The 18,523-nt window shown below is 41.2% G+C and overlaps 1 protein-coding gene across 2 annotated transcripts in view; it reads right to left on the reverse strand.

The window, feature by feature from the left end:
* Positions 1-484: 484 nt before the first annotated feature.
* CCDC85A (coiled-coil domain containing 85A) overlaps positions 485-18,523 on the reverse strand; it is a 41,554-nt gene continuing 23,515 nt past the window's right edge. Inside the window, exons 3-4 of one of the 2 annotated variants that reach the window (XM_069608053.1) lie at positions 7,487-7,585; positions 485-2,956 (exon numbers count right to left, since the gene is read on the reverse strand). In XM_069608053.1, the coding sequence (XP_069464154.1) occupies positions 2,928-2,956; positions 7,487-7,585 (128 nt within the window). In that variant the 3' untranslated portion in view covers positions 485-2,927. The remainder of the gene's footprint in view (positions 2,957-7,486; positions 7,586-18,523) is intronic. The other variant, XM_069608054.1, reaches the window with a different exon arrangement.

An 18,523-nucleotide genomic window follows, 5' to 3' on the forward strand; every position in this document is an offset into this window, starting at 1 on the left:
CTGAATTGCATTATGGTATTTGTAGTCTCCTAGTGAAGATGGGGGACAGTGATGCAATTGTACACTTTTTGACCGATGGACATGGTCAGTGACACAATAGGCATTTGGTACTCCGATCCATGCAGTAATCGGGACTGACCCTGATTAGCTTCAGAGCAAGGAAGCAGCTGGCCCCCTTAGGCCATGTTGCCTAATAAATTAACATAAATTGCAAGACCACTTAGGGCGACATGGTCTATAAGTATTGATATATTTGAGTGACACTATGGTATGTGTACTTTTTCAAGTTATCTTTATAAAGCAGAGTATTGTTGAAAGCTAGATATGGGGTTGAGGAGGAGAAATGATGAGAGGGCAAGTAAGTCATCAGTATTTGCTCAGGATGTGTCAAGAGAGATTGCAATCCTGAACACTGTTGCAGTTACTTTCCCCTGAGTGTGGCTGCTTTTCGGGGCACAAGTAAAGGACACATGTGGGTGGACATTGTAACTTTTATTACCGGGCGGACACAACTCCCTGTTTTTTTTTTTAGGTTGGCAAGTTTGCTCAAGTATTTGGCTACCAGGGTTTTAGTCGGGTTGTCATACTCATAGTGCAGACACTTACCCACAAGACCACAAGCACTTGTCCCGTATTGGAATTTTATTCTGTAACTAATTATACATTATACATTCTTTTTTTTTACAGAAAGAAACATGCTAATTATGACATAATCACTGTGCACATATTACTGTGGCCACCTCTGTGCACCTACAGTATCCCACCTTCTCTTCATCCACCCAACCTCCTCCCCACCCTCTGTACCCAAACCATCCACCATACCCCGTCCATCTCTTCTCTCCCATCTTACCTCTATTGACTATCCCACCTACTTCCCCTACTTAGATATTTTGTACTCCCATTGTATCCCCAGCATTTCTCTCCCCATCGATATACTTTACCCACACTGTAAATACCCCTAGCCAGCCTACCCAACCCTCTTGACCCCAACCAACCCACTCTACCCCTACAGAATCTATTCATGCTTTTGCACCATTCTCCCATTATCTCTTAAACTGTATATTTCAAACTACAACTTATAAGGACTACTGAATACACACATATATACAAATATAAATAATTTGTGTTTGTTTGAAAAGAATTAGTAACCGCGACTACATAACAAACAATGCGATTGGGCGAACTGTATGCGCGGATAATTGCAGTAATAACTGGCGGGCATAGCCGTGGCTACGACAGCACCAATCACTGTGTGGTATACACAGTCGCAGCTGTCCACAGGGGCACGTGTAATCACATCTATAAACAGGCCAATGCCTGGTATTTTGGCGGATTGCATTGCCTTGGCTCCCCAACATTTTGATTGAAACTGCGTCACAGAAATGGGCAGTGTTATAGGGGGAATAGGAAAGGGAATGGGAGGCAAGGAGGCCTTCAAGGGGGTGGAGGAGCTGCCACAGATGTTGGGGGCACTTGGCAAGGGATTGAGAGTGCAGGAAAGCATTTATTTCACCGTTTCCCCAGATATATGTGGCAACAAAACAAATTACCTCATTGGATGTTGGTATACCCGTGGGTAGACAGCATGCAGCCTGGCGTATGTAGGCATGTTAGCATATCACAACATTGATTGGTTGCTGTTGTACACGCAGCTATGTGAAAAGCCGCAGGTATTCAGTCATACATTTCTATGTAGTAATCATATTATTCTGTGGATGTAAAACGACACAATTGTACATGTATTTCTGATTCCATGTCCTCACCTATACCCTTGTCTCATTTGAACATTTAAATGTTGGCATTGTCTGTTTTTGAGTTAGTAAAAAAAGTATGTGTATCCGCGTATACAAGAAGGTGTTTATAGCCGCAGCTATAAAATGATTGTTGGAAAAAAACCTTTTATATGTGTTTCAGTGTTTGCAATTGTTTGGTCTTACTGATGTAATTGTGCACTTGCCTGTGATAGGTTGCAGTAAAAATGTGCTGCCCATTTTAGTACTTTGCTTTCTATAGTCCTCATTTCCTGCTATTGATTTTGGAAAGTATAAAAGTCACCATTTTGTCCACTTTTCTCATTGTGATTGCAGAACTCACACTGTGCACATGCTAAGTGCGTGGCTGATGTGAAAGTAAGTTTCGGTATATATTTACATATTTCAAGGTTTATTTGCAGTGGTGTTTGTGTCAGCTATATTAACTACTGCTATCAGATGGCATATATTGCCACTATGTTCCACCTGATCACATCAAGTGGTAGTTAATTTTACCATAAAAGTGTTTAGAAAGTGCATTCTTCTTAACTTTACAGAATTTGAAAATGTTTCGTGTTGCTCTTACACATATGCATTGCCAGTGTTTTACTGAGATGCTATTAAATCTAGCCATCCCTGTACATACACCGATGCATTAACAGTGTTTTATTCTGATGCTATTAAAAATAGCTATCACTAAAATGTAGAATGTTTCTCTATATATAATGCTACAGTATTTTATAAGCACTGCTTTCAGATTGCATGTAGTGCCAACTTAGTACACCTGCTCTCACAAAGTTCCACTTACCAGTATTGTAGAAATTGTTTGCAATTGGTCTGTCCTTACTTGCAAATAAGGTACAAACGGGGCTCCTAATTCACCTATGCCTTTTTTTAATGTCCATTAAAATGGTGCTATAAAAATACATTTTTAAAAGAAACACATTCATATTCAACTCTTTCCCTTTTTCTACACAGGTTACTTTTCAATAAAAAAATTAAAACGTTTTAAAAAACAGTTTATACACTCAGTGGAGTTGGTCTAAGTGTTGTTTGAGGATGGATGTCCCCAAGCTCTGTAATGGCATGTTGGAAGGTTCACTGTGTAGTTGTTTTTTGCAGAGCTTGCACTAGACTTTTTTCATTTAATCTGTTTTTGGGAACGGTGCTCCTTCATCATGAAGTATCTTCAGCTGTCAGATGTCCTGGGAGGAAGATGGAACAAAAATTGAAAAAGATTTGAGAATGAACACTATGCCCTTGCAAATAAAAATATTTGAAAAGAAAAGAACTAACAGAAATAATTAATTGACAATTTCCTGTGAGGTTTAAGGTTTGTTTGCTTGTACTTGTCTTAAACATTGTGTGCAATAAAATGGGACCACATTAATGTTGTCCCAGTGGAGCCAGGCTAATTGCTGATTGAGGATGGATGTCCCCAAGCTATGTGATTGAACCTTACAAGGTCCACAGCGTAGAACCTTCTTGCAGAACTTGCACTGCACTTTTCTTTTTAGATCTCATTTTTGCATGTAAATCTTAGATAGTGTATGGGGGGATGGTGTCGTGACTCAGGTGACATTGTTGCTGCTACTTTTGGGATGAGACATGGTGAACAATGTCTGAATGCAGAGGTTGCTGTGGTGGTTGTTGGTGCAGAGGCTGACACCATAGCAGCTGTTGGATGCCATACAGTCAGGCCCATGTGATTTTATTTCGGTTTCTCATGGGCCTTGTGAAATGTTTGTCCAGAATCCTTACCCCACCCTCTCTTCCACTACCTGTGTTATCTGCACTCTCTTTACCCCACACACCCTACCCTACCCTGTCTACCCCCATCCTCTCTACCTCCTCTTACTTACCCTACCACATGCTTTGTTCAGCCACCCACCCCCATTGTCGCCCACGCATTGTACCTCCACCCTCTGTACCACTGTGCACCACACCCCCACTCTTTATATCCAACCCATCCTACCCTCTCCCTTCCAACCTCATCAACCCTACTCTAATCCTGCATCAAGTGTATTTCCAGGTTCTGTACTCTCACACACCCTATTACACCATGTGCACCCTGTGCATCCTGTATACCCGTATCAACTCACGGTGTCCCCACCCACTCTACTGCCAACCATTCACCTTATTGTCTTAGTGTTTTTTTTTTATCCACCTTGGATTTTTTTCCCAATGACCCAATGATAATTATATGTGAAAACAACAACATGGTAGTACGTGCAAATGTTGCATCAAACATAGTGCACATGATGTACTACATACGAGAGTCAAACGTTACACGTATGAGTACAGCTGTCATTTATTGTATTTCATATAGGGATGTTCTGTAATTATATTTTCTCTTTTTTATAGACGGAAACGTGCAAATTATACCCTTTTACCATATCTAAGTGGCCATACCTAATATGATTCTTATTGCAAATTGTAAGCCAAATAACAGCATTATTCTATTTGCAATGTTCATTTTCATTATATAATCACTGTGCACATATTACCGTGTTCATGGCTAGTGTCTCTTCTTCTGTCACTTACTGGATCCCATCTTCTCTACATTCACTAAGTCTACCCCCACCCTCTTGACCCGTACCCACCCACCATACCGCTAGTGAAACTATTCATGCTTCTGCACCCTACTCCCATAATCTCTTACACTCTCTACATATGTCAAAATGTAATTTACAAGGACTACTGAATAAATACATATATACAAATGCAATCACTGTTTAAAAAAAAAAACATGAATTCATAAACGTGGTTACCATAGCATACAACAAGATGGTGAGCTTTGAGGTGTGATTAATCTCAGCAATGACTGGGGGTCCTATCCGCAGCTACGTTATGTCTAATTGCAGCTCGACAGATCTAGTTGTGGCTATTGCTCACGTAGGAGTAGCTATCTTCACACCAGTGGGACAATGCATGTTTTACCTGCGGCTATAACGTAAACTTTGGCAGCTATGGCTATTGATAAACGACTATGAACTGCATACCTATGGCTACAAAGGAATAATTGTGAAAAATACACTTAATCTTGTCTATTTTTATAACTTAGAAGGAGGCCCTAAAAAAGCCTTTTGTGGGGAGAGGGATGGAGGAGGTTGTTACTGAGTCGAGAAGAACATTAGGATTTACACATTAAAAAGGAACATTTTGGGGGGGGCAGATTTTTTGGTCCAAGGTGTAGCGTTTTCCCGCAGATCCTGCACTGCTCCTGTTCTGTCTCTTTAGGGCGTGGTGCTGCTCTACCATAAAGTATCTCCAGCTATCTACAGTTTTTTTCATCCCGCATAATTTTTTGCTGGGAGGGGATGGATTCGGCACCCAAATTACCTCATTGCATAGCACACGACAAAAGGACTCTGCCACTAAAATTAAAAAATTTTTTTAAATGAGAAAATAACAAACTAAAATAATGAATTTACAAACAGAACAAATGACACGACAAAGGAAAGAGGTAAATGAACAAAGGAGGGCAAATATGGATGGGAAGAAATGAGGAGTTTGCTGAAAACCTTCTCATACTTCATAGACAAGCTGCTCAGTAGCCAGAAGAAAAAGCAATGAGGAAAAGTAAAGGAGTTGTCCTTGGGTGTGGTGAATATTCGTGGCCACGCACAGCAACCAATCAGGCGGCACGGTTTGTATGCACCACTATTAGTCATGTGTCACTGTGTAACTGCAGTGCGTGTTTTGATTGGTCAATTACGCACATGCGGATTATCATCATAGCCGCACCTATGGAACTTGACCCATAATTGGTTGATGCTTTACGGGTGGCTATGAGTCATGTGCCACTCCAATATCTCAGCATGCGTTCTGCTTAGTCAATTCTGTACACCCGGGTTATTGTCATAGCTACACCTACGGAACCCAACACATAATTGGTAGAGGCTTTAGATGCGGCTACAAGCCATGGGTAGGCACATAAGCAGAGCATAAAATCTGATTGGTCGATGGTCTATGCACGTAACCACGTTAACAAACTGCGCTGCCTGATTGGGCCCGCTCGTTGACACGATTATGGGTCATGTGTAGACGTGTAAGTGGAGCACAAAATCTGATTGGTCGATGGTATAGGCTCAAATGCACATAGCTGCATTAATGAACAGCACCGCCTGATTGGGCCCTATCGTTGATGCAGTTATGGATTATGTGTAGGTGCGTAAGCGCAGCACAACATCTTATTGGTGGATGGTTTAGGCGCAAATGCACATAGTCACCTTAACGAACTGTGAAACTTGATTGGGCCGACTTATTGACGTGGCTATATGTTGCATGCAATCTAATTGCTAGCAGGAAGGCACAAATGGGCGTAGCCACATTAACAAACCGTGCCAACTGATTGGGCCCTCTCATTGATGTGGCTCTACAGTGCACGCAATCTGATTCATTGGCATGGTATGCATGAATGCATGTAGCCGCATTAACGAACCACGCCACCTGATTGCACCCCCTCGTTGACACAGCTATATACTGCACACAACACGAATGATCGGTACGAAGGCACAAATGCACATAGCAACATTAACAAACTGTGCCACCTGATTGAGGCCCCTTGTTGGCCCAGCTATAGAGTACACATAATCCGATTGGCGGGCGCGGAAGGTGTGAAAGTGCGTAGCCGCATTAATGAACCACACCGCCTGATTGGTCCTTCTTGTTGACAAGGGTATGAGTATGCATAGATGGGCCACAGAAGTCATGCTCTGATTGGCTTGTTGGGGTAGCCACGGCTATTCTTCACATCCAAAGACGCTTACTTTTTTTTCTCATTGCTTTTTGTCTCTTGATGAGTGAACTGCGTGTGAGCCTCCAGGAACTTATAAAGAGCAGTATCCACATTTTTCTCTTCCTTTTTAACTGCTCTTGTTCCTATACTTTTCTCCTTTGTCCAGTCAAATGTAGTTTGTGTTTTTATTTTATTTTAGCTTCTTATATATATTTTTTTAAACCTTTCCTATTTTAAATGACACAGTCCTTTTTGTGTTGTTTTTTTACGGTTTTGTTTTTTTCCTCCCCAATCCCAAGTTGTCAGTATCTCCTGATCCAGCCGTGATTAAGAGGTGGTGTGGGTGTGTACTGCCATACCTCCATGGAAGAAGCAGTGTGCCCAGAAAACTGTTGCTGAAAGCTGGCAATATTTTCCTGTGTAGGAGTAATAGAGCAACACAGTAAGAAGTAGGTTGAGGGAGTTTGGTGTATTTTCTGTGGGAAGGTGTTGCAGAGAGTATCTTCAAATAAACCATCTCAGAGTTTGGGAACCTCTACTTTGATTCAGCACCTCATCCGTGTCCTTTGGGATGATGTGGAGGAACCCCATTGGAATGCTTATTTCCATCACACAGTGATAGCCCATGGTCCACAATCTCCCTGCCAGTATCTGCCGGCCAAAAGCACCTCTGTGCTACTACCTTCCACTTCGGTTACTTCCTCTGTTTCATTCACCACCACACAACCTCATCCCATCCTGCATGCAGCCGATCTACAGGACTACCATGTAATGTGTTTGAGTTGTGACAACTGGATCGTGGTGCCAGATGCCACCCTAGATGATTGGAGAAGGGCCATTTTAGAACACCAGGCCAATTGCCACCGCTAGGAATCTAGGAATATATTTTTTTAACTGGTAATTTTTTTGTACTCCTTTTTTTAAAAAAAAAGAAAAACACAAAAAAATTCACAAAACAAAACATGCATAGAAAAATAAATGTTGCTTTTTTTACCCTTTGTTTCATGTGTAAATCCTAATGTTTCCTCTTTCCTGATTCGTCCACGTCCTTCCCACTCCCCCAAAATGGATCTTTTCAGGGCCAAGTTTTCAGCTATAGAAGTAGACAACAAAAAACACATGCTGTATAATGGAGCAATAATCCTTACTTGGTCCTTTTAATACAATGTGTGTTAAAAAAAGCACATATGTTTATGTTTTTATTTTAACTTCGATTATCCTTTATGATAGCCATGGGTAAAATGACAGTGATGACAGTAGCCACGTTAACCATGAATGTTATGTTATGCTATGCTATGATGTGCAATGTTATGCCTCATAGCCGCAGCTATGAAAAATGTATTAAAATATATATATTTTAGATATGTATTTATGTGTGTGGCATGTAGTGCTGAAATGTTCTAGTTTTAAATACATTGTGTGTAGTATTTGTGCAAAATTACTGTAGCACTTTAATGACTTTCTCTTCTTCAATAATAGATATAACTGTAAAAAATATTTGAAAGTAATATAAGTATGCAAAGTTTTTTGTAAAAATATTTTTTTGCGTGGGAATGTGGTTGTGGGACCTATGGAATAACATAACCCTTGAAATTCAAGGTAACAAAATGTTTTTCAGGGATGTTAAGGTGAGCAATACATTATGACAGAATCTCTGGAAATCAGCTAAAGCCACCTTAACTTTGTGCCCCCTGTTGTGCAGCCTATGGCCACAATAATGACATCACAAATCGCATCACGGATGCCATCAGTGGTGACAACACTAATTACATTGTATATAACAGATTACATCCATAATAGCATTAGACATACCATCATTAATGAGTTAGCTAATAACATATTTGATTATCTTAATAACAATATAGGCCGTGGATTTGTCCTTGACGAAGGCTGTAGTCACTGGCCATCACCAAAGGCCATACCTAGTGGTCGGTTAGCATTGTAAAATATACAGTGGGCATGGCTGAAAGCAATGCTTAGTGTCCCGTTACTGTTTTCAAATATACAGTGGGCAAGGACAAAGCCGTAGCAGCTGGCCATAGCTAGTGCCCATCAGTGGTCACTGGCCAGTATTGTGTTGAGGGCCATGACTAGCGGTTGGTTTGAGTATATAATATACAGTGGGCATGGCTGAAGGCCATAGCTAGTGGCTGGTTAGTGTTGTACAATTTACAGTGGGCAGGACCGAAGGCCATAGCTAGAAGTATGTTATTATTTTAAAATAGACAGTATCCATATTCAAATGACGTAGCCATTGGCCATGGTCAAAGGCCGTGGATAGTGGCCCATTTATATGTTAGAATATATAGTGGGCATGGCCAAAGGCTGTGGCCACTGGCCAGTATTGTGTTGAAGGCCATGGCTAGTGGCTGGTTAGTGTATATAATATACAGAGGACATGGCTAAAGGCCGTAGCCACTAGTGGAGGCCAACGGCTATGGTTGGTATCATGTTAGTGTTTTAAAATATACAGTGGGCCGACTGAAGGCCGTGGCCAGTGTCCATGGCCGAAGACCATGACTATATATTTGGCCATGCACAATGACCATGGCTGAAGGACATGTTTAGTGCTGGTTACTGTTGTAATGTAATTAGAAATGTCATCAGATTTTTCATTGAATTTCGTAGGTTTTTATTAGTGCATCTTATCCATAACGTCCCTTTTTTACAACATTTTCTCATTGACTTTCATAGGTTTTTACTAGTGCAACTTAACCATAGCATCCCTTTAACAAAGTTTTTTCAGAGAATGTCTTTTTACCAGTGCATGCTGTTTTCCGACAACTTTCTAATACCATACATACCCCAATATAGCAACATTTTTGTCCAATTTACAAAGTTTCCCCTTTAAACGCTGCCAAATCCCACCTTCTAGCATAATTTTTAACACTTCTATACACTTTTGTAACTATTTCCACATTTTTTGCATCCGTGGACGTTCACAAACGTCTGACGTTATCGCAGACCTTCTGGACAGTGCCACGTGACCATGCACTCACGTGCGGCATGATGCTGTGTCCATGAATGTGTTTGCACTTCACTTTCAGGTCCTTGCTTCGAGGACACTTTGGAACTGCATTTTCTACTGATCTAGGAACTTTCAAGCTCAAAATGTACCTTTCCACAGCTCCTACACCTATTCTTTCTTGTTATCCATTAACAATCTAGTACAAAGCACATACTTGGAAGAATAGTAGCAAAACTGCTATTTATCTTGTTGCCATCCCTCCTCCCCAAGAGCCACCACCAGCTGGAGGACCCACAAAACAAAAATGCGAAGTATTTCCAAAGACAATGAAGAGAGGTGAAGGAAGTGCCTACCTCTAGCACCTAGAGAGAATCTGGGTGTGGCAGATATTTACCACTGTTGGGAATGTACCAAAGGCTAAAGCTTCAAAAGTGAAATGCACTGAGTGCAACTTTGTACTCAATCGCGGACTAGCTGGACATTATTCCTGCGGGACCACCTCCATGTGCCGCCACACCAAATTCAACCATTACAATGCTCTCCGAAAGATTCTTCCTTTCTTAGCAAGTAGTAAGCTGTCTTCCTCCATATGATCTTCTTCAACCAATACTGTCCCACCAGCTACCTTGCAAGCAATTAAAGAGGCATGTTGATCTATGTCTTTCGAAGACAACAGTACTCCGTATATGCTGCAACACATCACTCTGCAGGGGAAAGCAATTTCGAAGTGCTTTTGACTTTGTACTCAAGGAGCATGAGAAACACTGTGCACTACCTTAGAAGTAACACACGCACAACATCTTGCCCTGTCCACCTGCCCCTCCATATTAGTGCTTGGTGCCTCTTCCCTCATTTCCCTTACCACCTTATGTTCTAATATCTCCTGCAAGCATGTTTCTTCAAAAAAAAAACAAAAAAAAGAAAGGTTCCTTTAGGAACCACCTTTCACAGTTAAATAATAGAACTAAAAACATAAATCTTATAGACTCCATCTACTTTACATTTCTCAGTAACGTACATAGACTCAATACGTTTTTCCAACATTTCCATTAGTATTTTGTATTATACTAATGGGAATAATGTGGTGTCCATCCCCCATTCCAGAGACGGGAACAGGGGATAACTGCCTGGCAGCCCAAGGTATCAGCCCACTCGAAGTGTGTCTGTGTGCGCCCTGATGCCTGTGGGCTTTGACGTGTTATAAATAAATAAATAACGAGGGCTCCGGACCGTTATCCTACATTCCAGGCCCTACCCCGGGGGATAAAGGCCCTTAGCAGCCCTGGATTCAAAAGCGGGAACCCGGGGTGCTAAAAAATGCATTTTTCTTCCTACAGCGGGACGCCTGTGGTGTCCCGCTGTAGGAAGGGAAATCCTTTTCCAAGATGGCCACCATAAAAAGGGAAGGCGGTGCTCTGTATAGAACCCCTCTTCCCTTTCCATGGCAGCCTGCAGAAGGCAAAGATAGAACCCTATGACCATATTACCACAATGTGTTACTTGCTCGCAGTTCTTAGAGAGGCACAGCTCCACCTCACTGATGAGGCCCGACTAGGCCGAAACACGTGCCTGGGTTTGCTGTTGGTACTCTTGTTCAGAGATGAATTGCCTAGCATTTCGGTGCTGGACTGCCCTTGGGCAGGACAAAGACTGATATGCAGGGATATTTCTCCTCTGTGAAAGGGACAGTGAGCTAAAGACTTGGTTGAGACTCTCCCAGGGGCCATCCACCCAAGAACAGGTCAATGGGCTGTGTTTGGGCTGGTAGAGAGACTCGAGGATACCCTTTGATGTGCATATTACCACAAGCAACTTTTTCTTCCCTTTCAAACCTATCCCAATTTCGAATAACTTTACCACAAAGCCAGTCCCAGGTGGATATGGCCACTTTAACCCCATGTGTTATCCCTCATGGTCATGGCCAGTAGCCATATTGTCCGGATCATGACCTTATTCCATGACCCGGACAATATGGCCACTGCCCATGGACACAGGCTACACCTCAGTCACCAAAGGTATATCACTATTTTATGTACCTACATTATGACATTTTTTGTACCTACATTATGACACTTGTCAAAAAATAAAACACGGGCACATTTACAAAACCATGCTTTCAGGTCCTTGCCAATGCTCCTTAAACAGGTTTGCTAGAAATCTCCACCCATGTTTTATTTTTTCAAAAGTATCAAATGTTTGCACATACAATAGTCATATAACCTAGCCCCCACTTGAAAAATCCATTCAGACTTTCCGAAAACATTTATATCTATAATCTTTTTGTAAACCTTTGTGTAGATTCGTCAAATGGCACCACATTTATAAGCCTTTACAATATTTTGGACCGCCCCCTCTAATTTTGCCCCTCTTGAGAAAATCCCACAAAACTTTGGCAAACATTTACATCTAGATCTATAATCTTTTTGTAAACCTTTGTGTAGATTTGTCAAATGGCAACTCATTTATAAGCCTTTACATTATTTTGGCCCCCCCCCCCCTCTAATTTTGCCCTCTCCTGACAGAATCCCACCAAACTTTGCAAACTCATTCGGAATTAGGTCAGAAATATGATTGCGAAATTTCATGACGTTTCATTATATGGTGCCAAAGTTATAAGCCATCCAAGAACAACTTTTCACCAACCCTGTAATGCAGAGGAGCCTGCAAACTACACAGGACTGTTCACGAACATCCAAACTGTTTGCAGACTTTTACACTGAAAAACACCCATTTGTTTTGCTTCTTGCAGCTAAATCCCATCCCATCCTCATCACCCCTCACCTCCCCAGAGATTATTTGATCAGTTTGACAAGTGCAATGTTTTGTTTATAATTGTTATTACCGCGATGTCCGCGGACAGCGGCCAAAGTCCGCGAATCCAACATGGCGGGTGTTTCCAAAAATCTGACGCACTTCACGCTTTTCACCATCCAATCAGTGGGCACGTCCAATGTCCGCAGACAGCAAGTTGCCTTCTAAGCCTTCTAAGCCAATCAGAGTCCTCTACACAGACCGAACAAGGAAATGAGTCCACAGACCGCACCCAGATAGCACTAATTTGTTTAGACCTACTTTTTGGTCATTTTAACAAAAACTACTGGATTGATTTCCACCAAAGTTACAAAAGGGGCCAGGCCGCCTCTCTTGCCACAAATCTGGTGAAAATCCGTGCAGCGGTTTGGGCTGTAGGTGTGAGCAGATTTTATCTCCATTCAGTCTATGGAAAAGAAAGACATTTTGGGACCTCCATATAACTTTGCCCCCCTGGACAAAACCTCACCAAACGTTGCAAAAAGAATTCAGAGCGGACCATATACTTCATTTGAAAGTCTAACACCTATGTAAATAACCGATGAACTACACAAACAAGCAATCTGTTTCATGCCTGTAACGCACCTATGTTCTTTGTGCCACTGCACTGAATGGAGTGCATGTGCAACACTTTTGTCAATCACAGATGTCATTTGTGGTTAGGATGCTTCACCCTGAACCTCATCCAGTGCCGCCATGTAATGGAATACACAGCAGCATGTGGCATGGTCACCTTAAACAAATCTTCCTAAGCACCTTTAAGCAAACCCGGGTCACTTGCCAACCATGCTAAATCGAAGGAGCACTGGACACTAAAGGAGTCTCTTTAATGTCATGTGACTCGACGACAAGAGAGACGTCCAAGGATTGCAGCGACATTCCATCTTAGTGATCAAAAAGAAGTGGTGTATTGACATGCATAAGGGAATATTCCCTGGTAGTCTGCTTTGCATGCGGCCTGGTTTGGACTGATCAACATACCATGCGGAGGGGGCAAACCCTCCATCTTCCAAAGAGAAAAGCAATGTCTTAATTCACTTCAGAACATTTTCTGTTACATGGGGCTTGTTGTGCACAGTTTTCAAGGGATGCTTTTGGTTCCCAATCCAGCTATAGCTAAAATAAAAGAAACAGTAATTGGATTGCAGTGTTCCCAGCTCAAAACGTCTCCACGGTCAACTCACAAATGCAGTATGTTCTATGAAATCATTTTTCAGAAGTGGCATTTTCCAAAAGTGAACTTGTTTTACAGATGGATTTGACAAGGAAAGGCTAAAGGGCATGTTACAGAGCTGTGTGCAACTGACACTGGAGGAAATGTGCCTTTTTTATAGAATGTTTTATAGAGTGTCACATACAATTTCGATCTACAGTATTCTATTAAATAAATGTTGGCTTCCTAGCCAGCTATAATCCCTTTTGGCGCAGCAACATGCCACAAGGTCCCTGACCAGTAGAACATGATTCGTGAACATGCATTCACTTTTAATAAAGGTCAATCAACAGTAATCAAAAATAAATGTTTTTATTAATATTTTTGTCTTCGAAGGTTTGCTGAACATTTACTCTTAACATTATACTTCATCAGGGAGTACCATACATCTTTGTTTATGCGTACAGTAATTGTGAAATTGTTTGAGTTTTTTAAAATAAATCATAATGAAATATACGTTTACTATTAGCAATCATAAGCTCGAACAAAGTAATGTATGCAGATACATGATGAAATGAGAGCGGTGTTAAAAATGCATAACATCTGATTATGTTCTTTGATTTGTAGACTGTGTAAAAAAAAGGCAGGCAAAAGAATAACAATAGCAAAAACCATTAAAGTAAAAAACATCATGAACATACAACAGAAAAGAAAAAATATACAGAAAACAGCATTGACTAAATAAAAAGTGCTTTGCAGTCGCGTTTTGAATTTGACGAATAATATTTAATTGATTTCAATAAAATCAAAGCAAATTTCGAAGTTGCAGATGAATAGCCTGCCTTAGTTTTAAGTCGTATTTTTGGCCACCATCTTTCACGATAATTGCAAACAGGTATTTTTGAAAGCTAACCGCCCAAAAACACGAGGATTCTAATAAAGGACAAAATGTCTTCAAGAACTTTTTTTTGTGGACATGATGCACTTTTTACGGAGCTAAATTGGTTTTTAAACCAATCCAGCAAGCTCCTGTGGGCATTTTTGCCGTCAGTATACGACTGTTATTAGTTATCCTTTGGAACGTTCAGCATCGAACATTCCTCTTTTAGGTGTAGGCAAGTTGTATTTTGTGCATATGATTAAACCTCGTGGAGTAAATGGGCGACATGATGCTAGAGAGCTTGGTTCCTAGCATGTTCTTAAAACCAGTCAAGTGCTGCAGGGATGATATACCACGTATGAGTGACGGGCAGCCCAGTAGGACAGAACTCATGCCTTGAGTACCAAACTAGTCAGGTCAAGTGTGTGGGTTCACTTCCCTCTGAACAACATGCCCATGGTTTAGTGGCAAGATGCTGTACTAGGTTTGTGATTACCCCCATGCCACCTAGGGAATGAGGATTACTGCACTCAACAGGGACCCTCACAGGCAGCCATGAATGTAGACAAACAGGGGCTAAACACTTCAGACTTATAGGCTGGCTATAGGGGACTAGGGGACTACATCCGATCAGACAGAACAAAACAGAACACTGATTAGGACAAATTGGATAAGAGTGTCCATGCCTTGCCCTATACATTGGAGGCCATTGTACAGACAAGGGCATGCATATCTGAAAATGGGAGCATCTGCACAGCCTACCCATTATAACTCAAAGTTAAAATGAATGCACATAAACAATATACATGAATGAATAAATTGAAATGCGATTTGGGAGCAATAGAAAGCCATTGAAAGACACACCTACAACTCGTATTTCATCAAAAGAACAGATTTCATAGCAAGTACACAAGTCTTGTATAGGTAGCATTCTGCTACATGAAACAGACAATACAAATATATAATTGTACATGTATTTAAGAGTATAAATATAAAAAGGTTCGCCTATGTACATATAGCTACGTATACCTGTGTGTATCTACAGACCTACAAAAGAAGGGGTGTGTTGCATTGTGTCCCCTTCTGCACCTTTGCCGGGCAGCATACAGTGTAATGTGCTTTGCAATGGTCCATGTGCATTGGAGTGATCACGGCACTATGCAGCATTGGGAAGTTTTTCATTTGCTCATTAAGAACCTCAAAGGGGCACAAGAAGCAGAACTGAAAAAACTTTAACGTTCTCCTTCAACACGAAAGATCATAAGAGGGCCATAAGGTAGCTTAAACAATCACCGCTTTGCTAAAACAAAAAAACCTTCCTGGGCTACGCATGTCAGCGTTCTTTTTTTTCAGAAGCTTGCCATATGTTTCTCTGAAATGGTGGGCACATTCAGAATAAAACAACTGACCAGCAATCCGGAAGGTTCTATAGCCGACAATTGTTTAATGGCACTGCGCCTGTGTACTGGAGTTACCACTTCATCCGACAAATGGCAACTGTCAGGACATCCTGACAAGCCGCAAAAAGAACCTCTGGTTACTAGAAACACATGTTATGCAAAGAAGGTCCTATTCAAAGGAATATGGGGTTTTTCCCCCTCGTGCTGGCCTTGCCTGTTCTTCATCCTTGGGGAGAGCGCAGTCCGGCGTAGGTTTATCCGGAACGTCCCTGTGGATATCCTCTTCCCAGGAAAGAAAGAATTTAAACATGATATCGATGAACCGACATCATTACGTAATGTCCCCTACGGCATAACACCCCTGTGTCAATTAAGTACAACCCACTCATTAGCAAGAAAAGTGAAGTAAGAAGTGAGTGCCGAGAAGACCGATTGCACCCTAGATTCGTAACTGTTGGGTATATTGCACTTACATCCTACCTTCATTTTAAGGCCGCTCTTCAGGGCTCTATTAAAGAACCTTTTCATCGGTCTAAGTGGGCAAATACTGCCTAAGTGCAAAAAACATTCATTCAATGCATTTTTGCACTAGGTCAAATAACTAGACAATCATTGTTCTGTGCAAAAATGAATTGAAAGAATGCTGTATGCACCAGGACATTTTTTTCACTAATGTTAATTGGACTTGCACCATTGCAAATATTTTGTAAAATTGGTCCACATACGCAAACTACAGGATAAACAAACAATTTGGGAGTCAGCACCGCAACTATGATTTTATTGAAAATGGTTAATTTCCCTAGGACACGGGACATGTTCAGAAGTTTTTAGGTATCAAACTAAGATTCCTTTGTTTTTCAGAATGAGCTAATCATGTGATGGCACACAAAATGATGCAGACTCCTCCTACCTTTGCACATCACATGTTCAGTCTTTAGAGCCCTTGGTACTTCAGGGCCTCCCTGGATCAATCTGAACTATGACGGCTGTGGCCAAGCCTGCGGATTCGAAGTTAGCACTTCTAGAAACAGGTTTTTGGGTTGGAATGTGCTTAGAGTATGCAGTGTGATGCCGTTTGGGTGCTAGCCTTGTTGTCCTTGCCATAGTGTAACAGAACTTTTGCTGCCTGAAAATACACAAATACTCCCTACAAATTAGCACACAACACCAGGGAGCACAGATCCATTTGGAACAGTGGTGCCAACAGATCAGGACGGATCTGTATGTCAGAAGGGAAGTCTAATGGTATTATTGCCTGATCTGAAGAGGAACTTTAAGGGAAATAGGCATCTTTCCCTGTGCATGAATTATTATGTGCACAGAAGTTCAGCTGAGAAAAAGTAACAGCTTTAGAGTTAAAATATAGTATTACCAGCCTAAAAGAAAACCTCCAAATGGAAATGGAAACTTACTTTTTTATTCCCTAAAATTAATTTACTCCCAACGTCAAAACATAGGATGTAAAAATACTCCCACTTGAACATTGTACCTATCTTATTTGGAACCCTGCATCTAGCAATTTGTGTCCCCATTAATCTTTTACAGATTTGTCAGTATGGGCAACTGAAAAGAGGGGTTTGATTTTTGTAATGTGATGGAGACTGAAGTCCCCATCTGTGTTCAAGCCTGCTTATAATGCACCAAATGTTTGAATCATGTTGCGTCCATATGGTCCCATGTCTCTCGCTCTGCCTCGAAGCCCTTATTTAGAACAGTCTTGCCTGTACCTTGGATTGAAGAAATGTTAAGCGATGTATGTGCATGAAATATTGTTCCTAATGTTGTAGCAAAACACAATTCTTCCTTCAGAATTGCAGCTCTGTGTGTACTCACTGTAGACGACAGGCGTGCATTTTATGCATTTAACTCGATAAATCATTGCACTGCATCTGAAATGAAATCAACATTGGAGAGAATGCACGATTGTTTTTCATTTTAAAAAGCAAAATAAAAAACAAGCAAACCTGAGGTTTCATCTCTCTAACGCTCCTCCCTCCACTCACATAAACTATTGGATAGTTTATCGTGGTGTTCCATGTGTCTTACAAAGAGAGCATCAAACACAACTGGGTAGAATTCACAAAGAAGTTAAAAGGATGTATTGACTTATGTCTGACTAATATTACTCATATGAGTATTTGTGCCCATCAAATAGCCCCTCCCAGGTTTAAGTCAAGGGTAAGACTGAGTAACTTCTCGGCGAATAAGTGTTGCTTGTATTATCAAAGTAGCCATACAGCTAATTGCCGACTTTCATTACCCCTAGTGCATACCATTAACCAAGGTCCCAACTGTCAAATATGCATTTTAAAACTTTTTGTGAAGCAACTCATTGCCATTCATAAAGTGGCCTCTCCGCTGCCGTGTTGGTCATTGCTCTGATAAACTGGCAGCTCCAGCCACTCCAGCGCCAAACCAGAACTCAGAAGACTACCAGAAAAGGAAGCAATGGCTTTCTTAGATCCCTAAAAGCGAACACCCACAAGATAAAAACAGACGAATCCTAATACCTACATGTTTCTTGAACTATAGCCAGCGCCTTGGGGGTGACATTCATGTACTTATGGTAATGTGACATGTGCTGCATTCGAGTGCATGTGACCACAGTACATTCTTGAGTAGGAACAGCGGCATGTAGCAAATGTTTGCCATACAATCTGCTAACTTGAATAAAACGCTCCTCATCATACAGTAAACGAGAAATAGACCGTCTTATTAACATCTATAAAGACAACAAAAATAGGTGATCATGAGTTAGGGACATTCCTTCTAATGCCAATTTAAAAGGTGATGATGAACTAAAACCCCAAAGGGCAGAA

This window comes from Ambystoma mexicanum, chromosome 4q (genome assembly GCF_040938575.1).
Source record: "Ambystoma mexicanum isolate Mex_15411 chromosome 4q, UKY_AmexF1_1, whole genome shotgun sequence".
Taxonomy (NCBI): Eukaryota; Metazoa; Chordata; class Amphibia; order Caudata; family Ambystomatidae; genus Ambystoma; species Ambystoma mexicanum.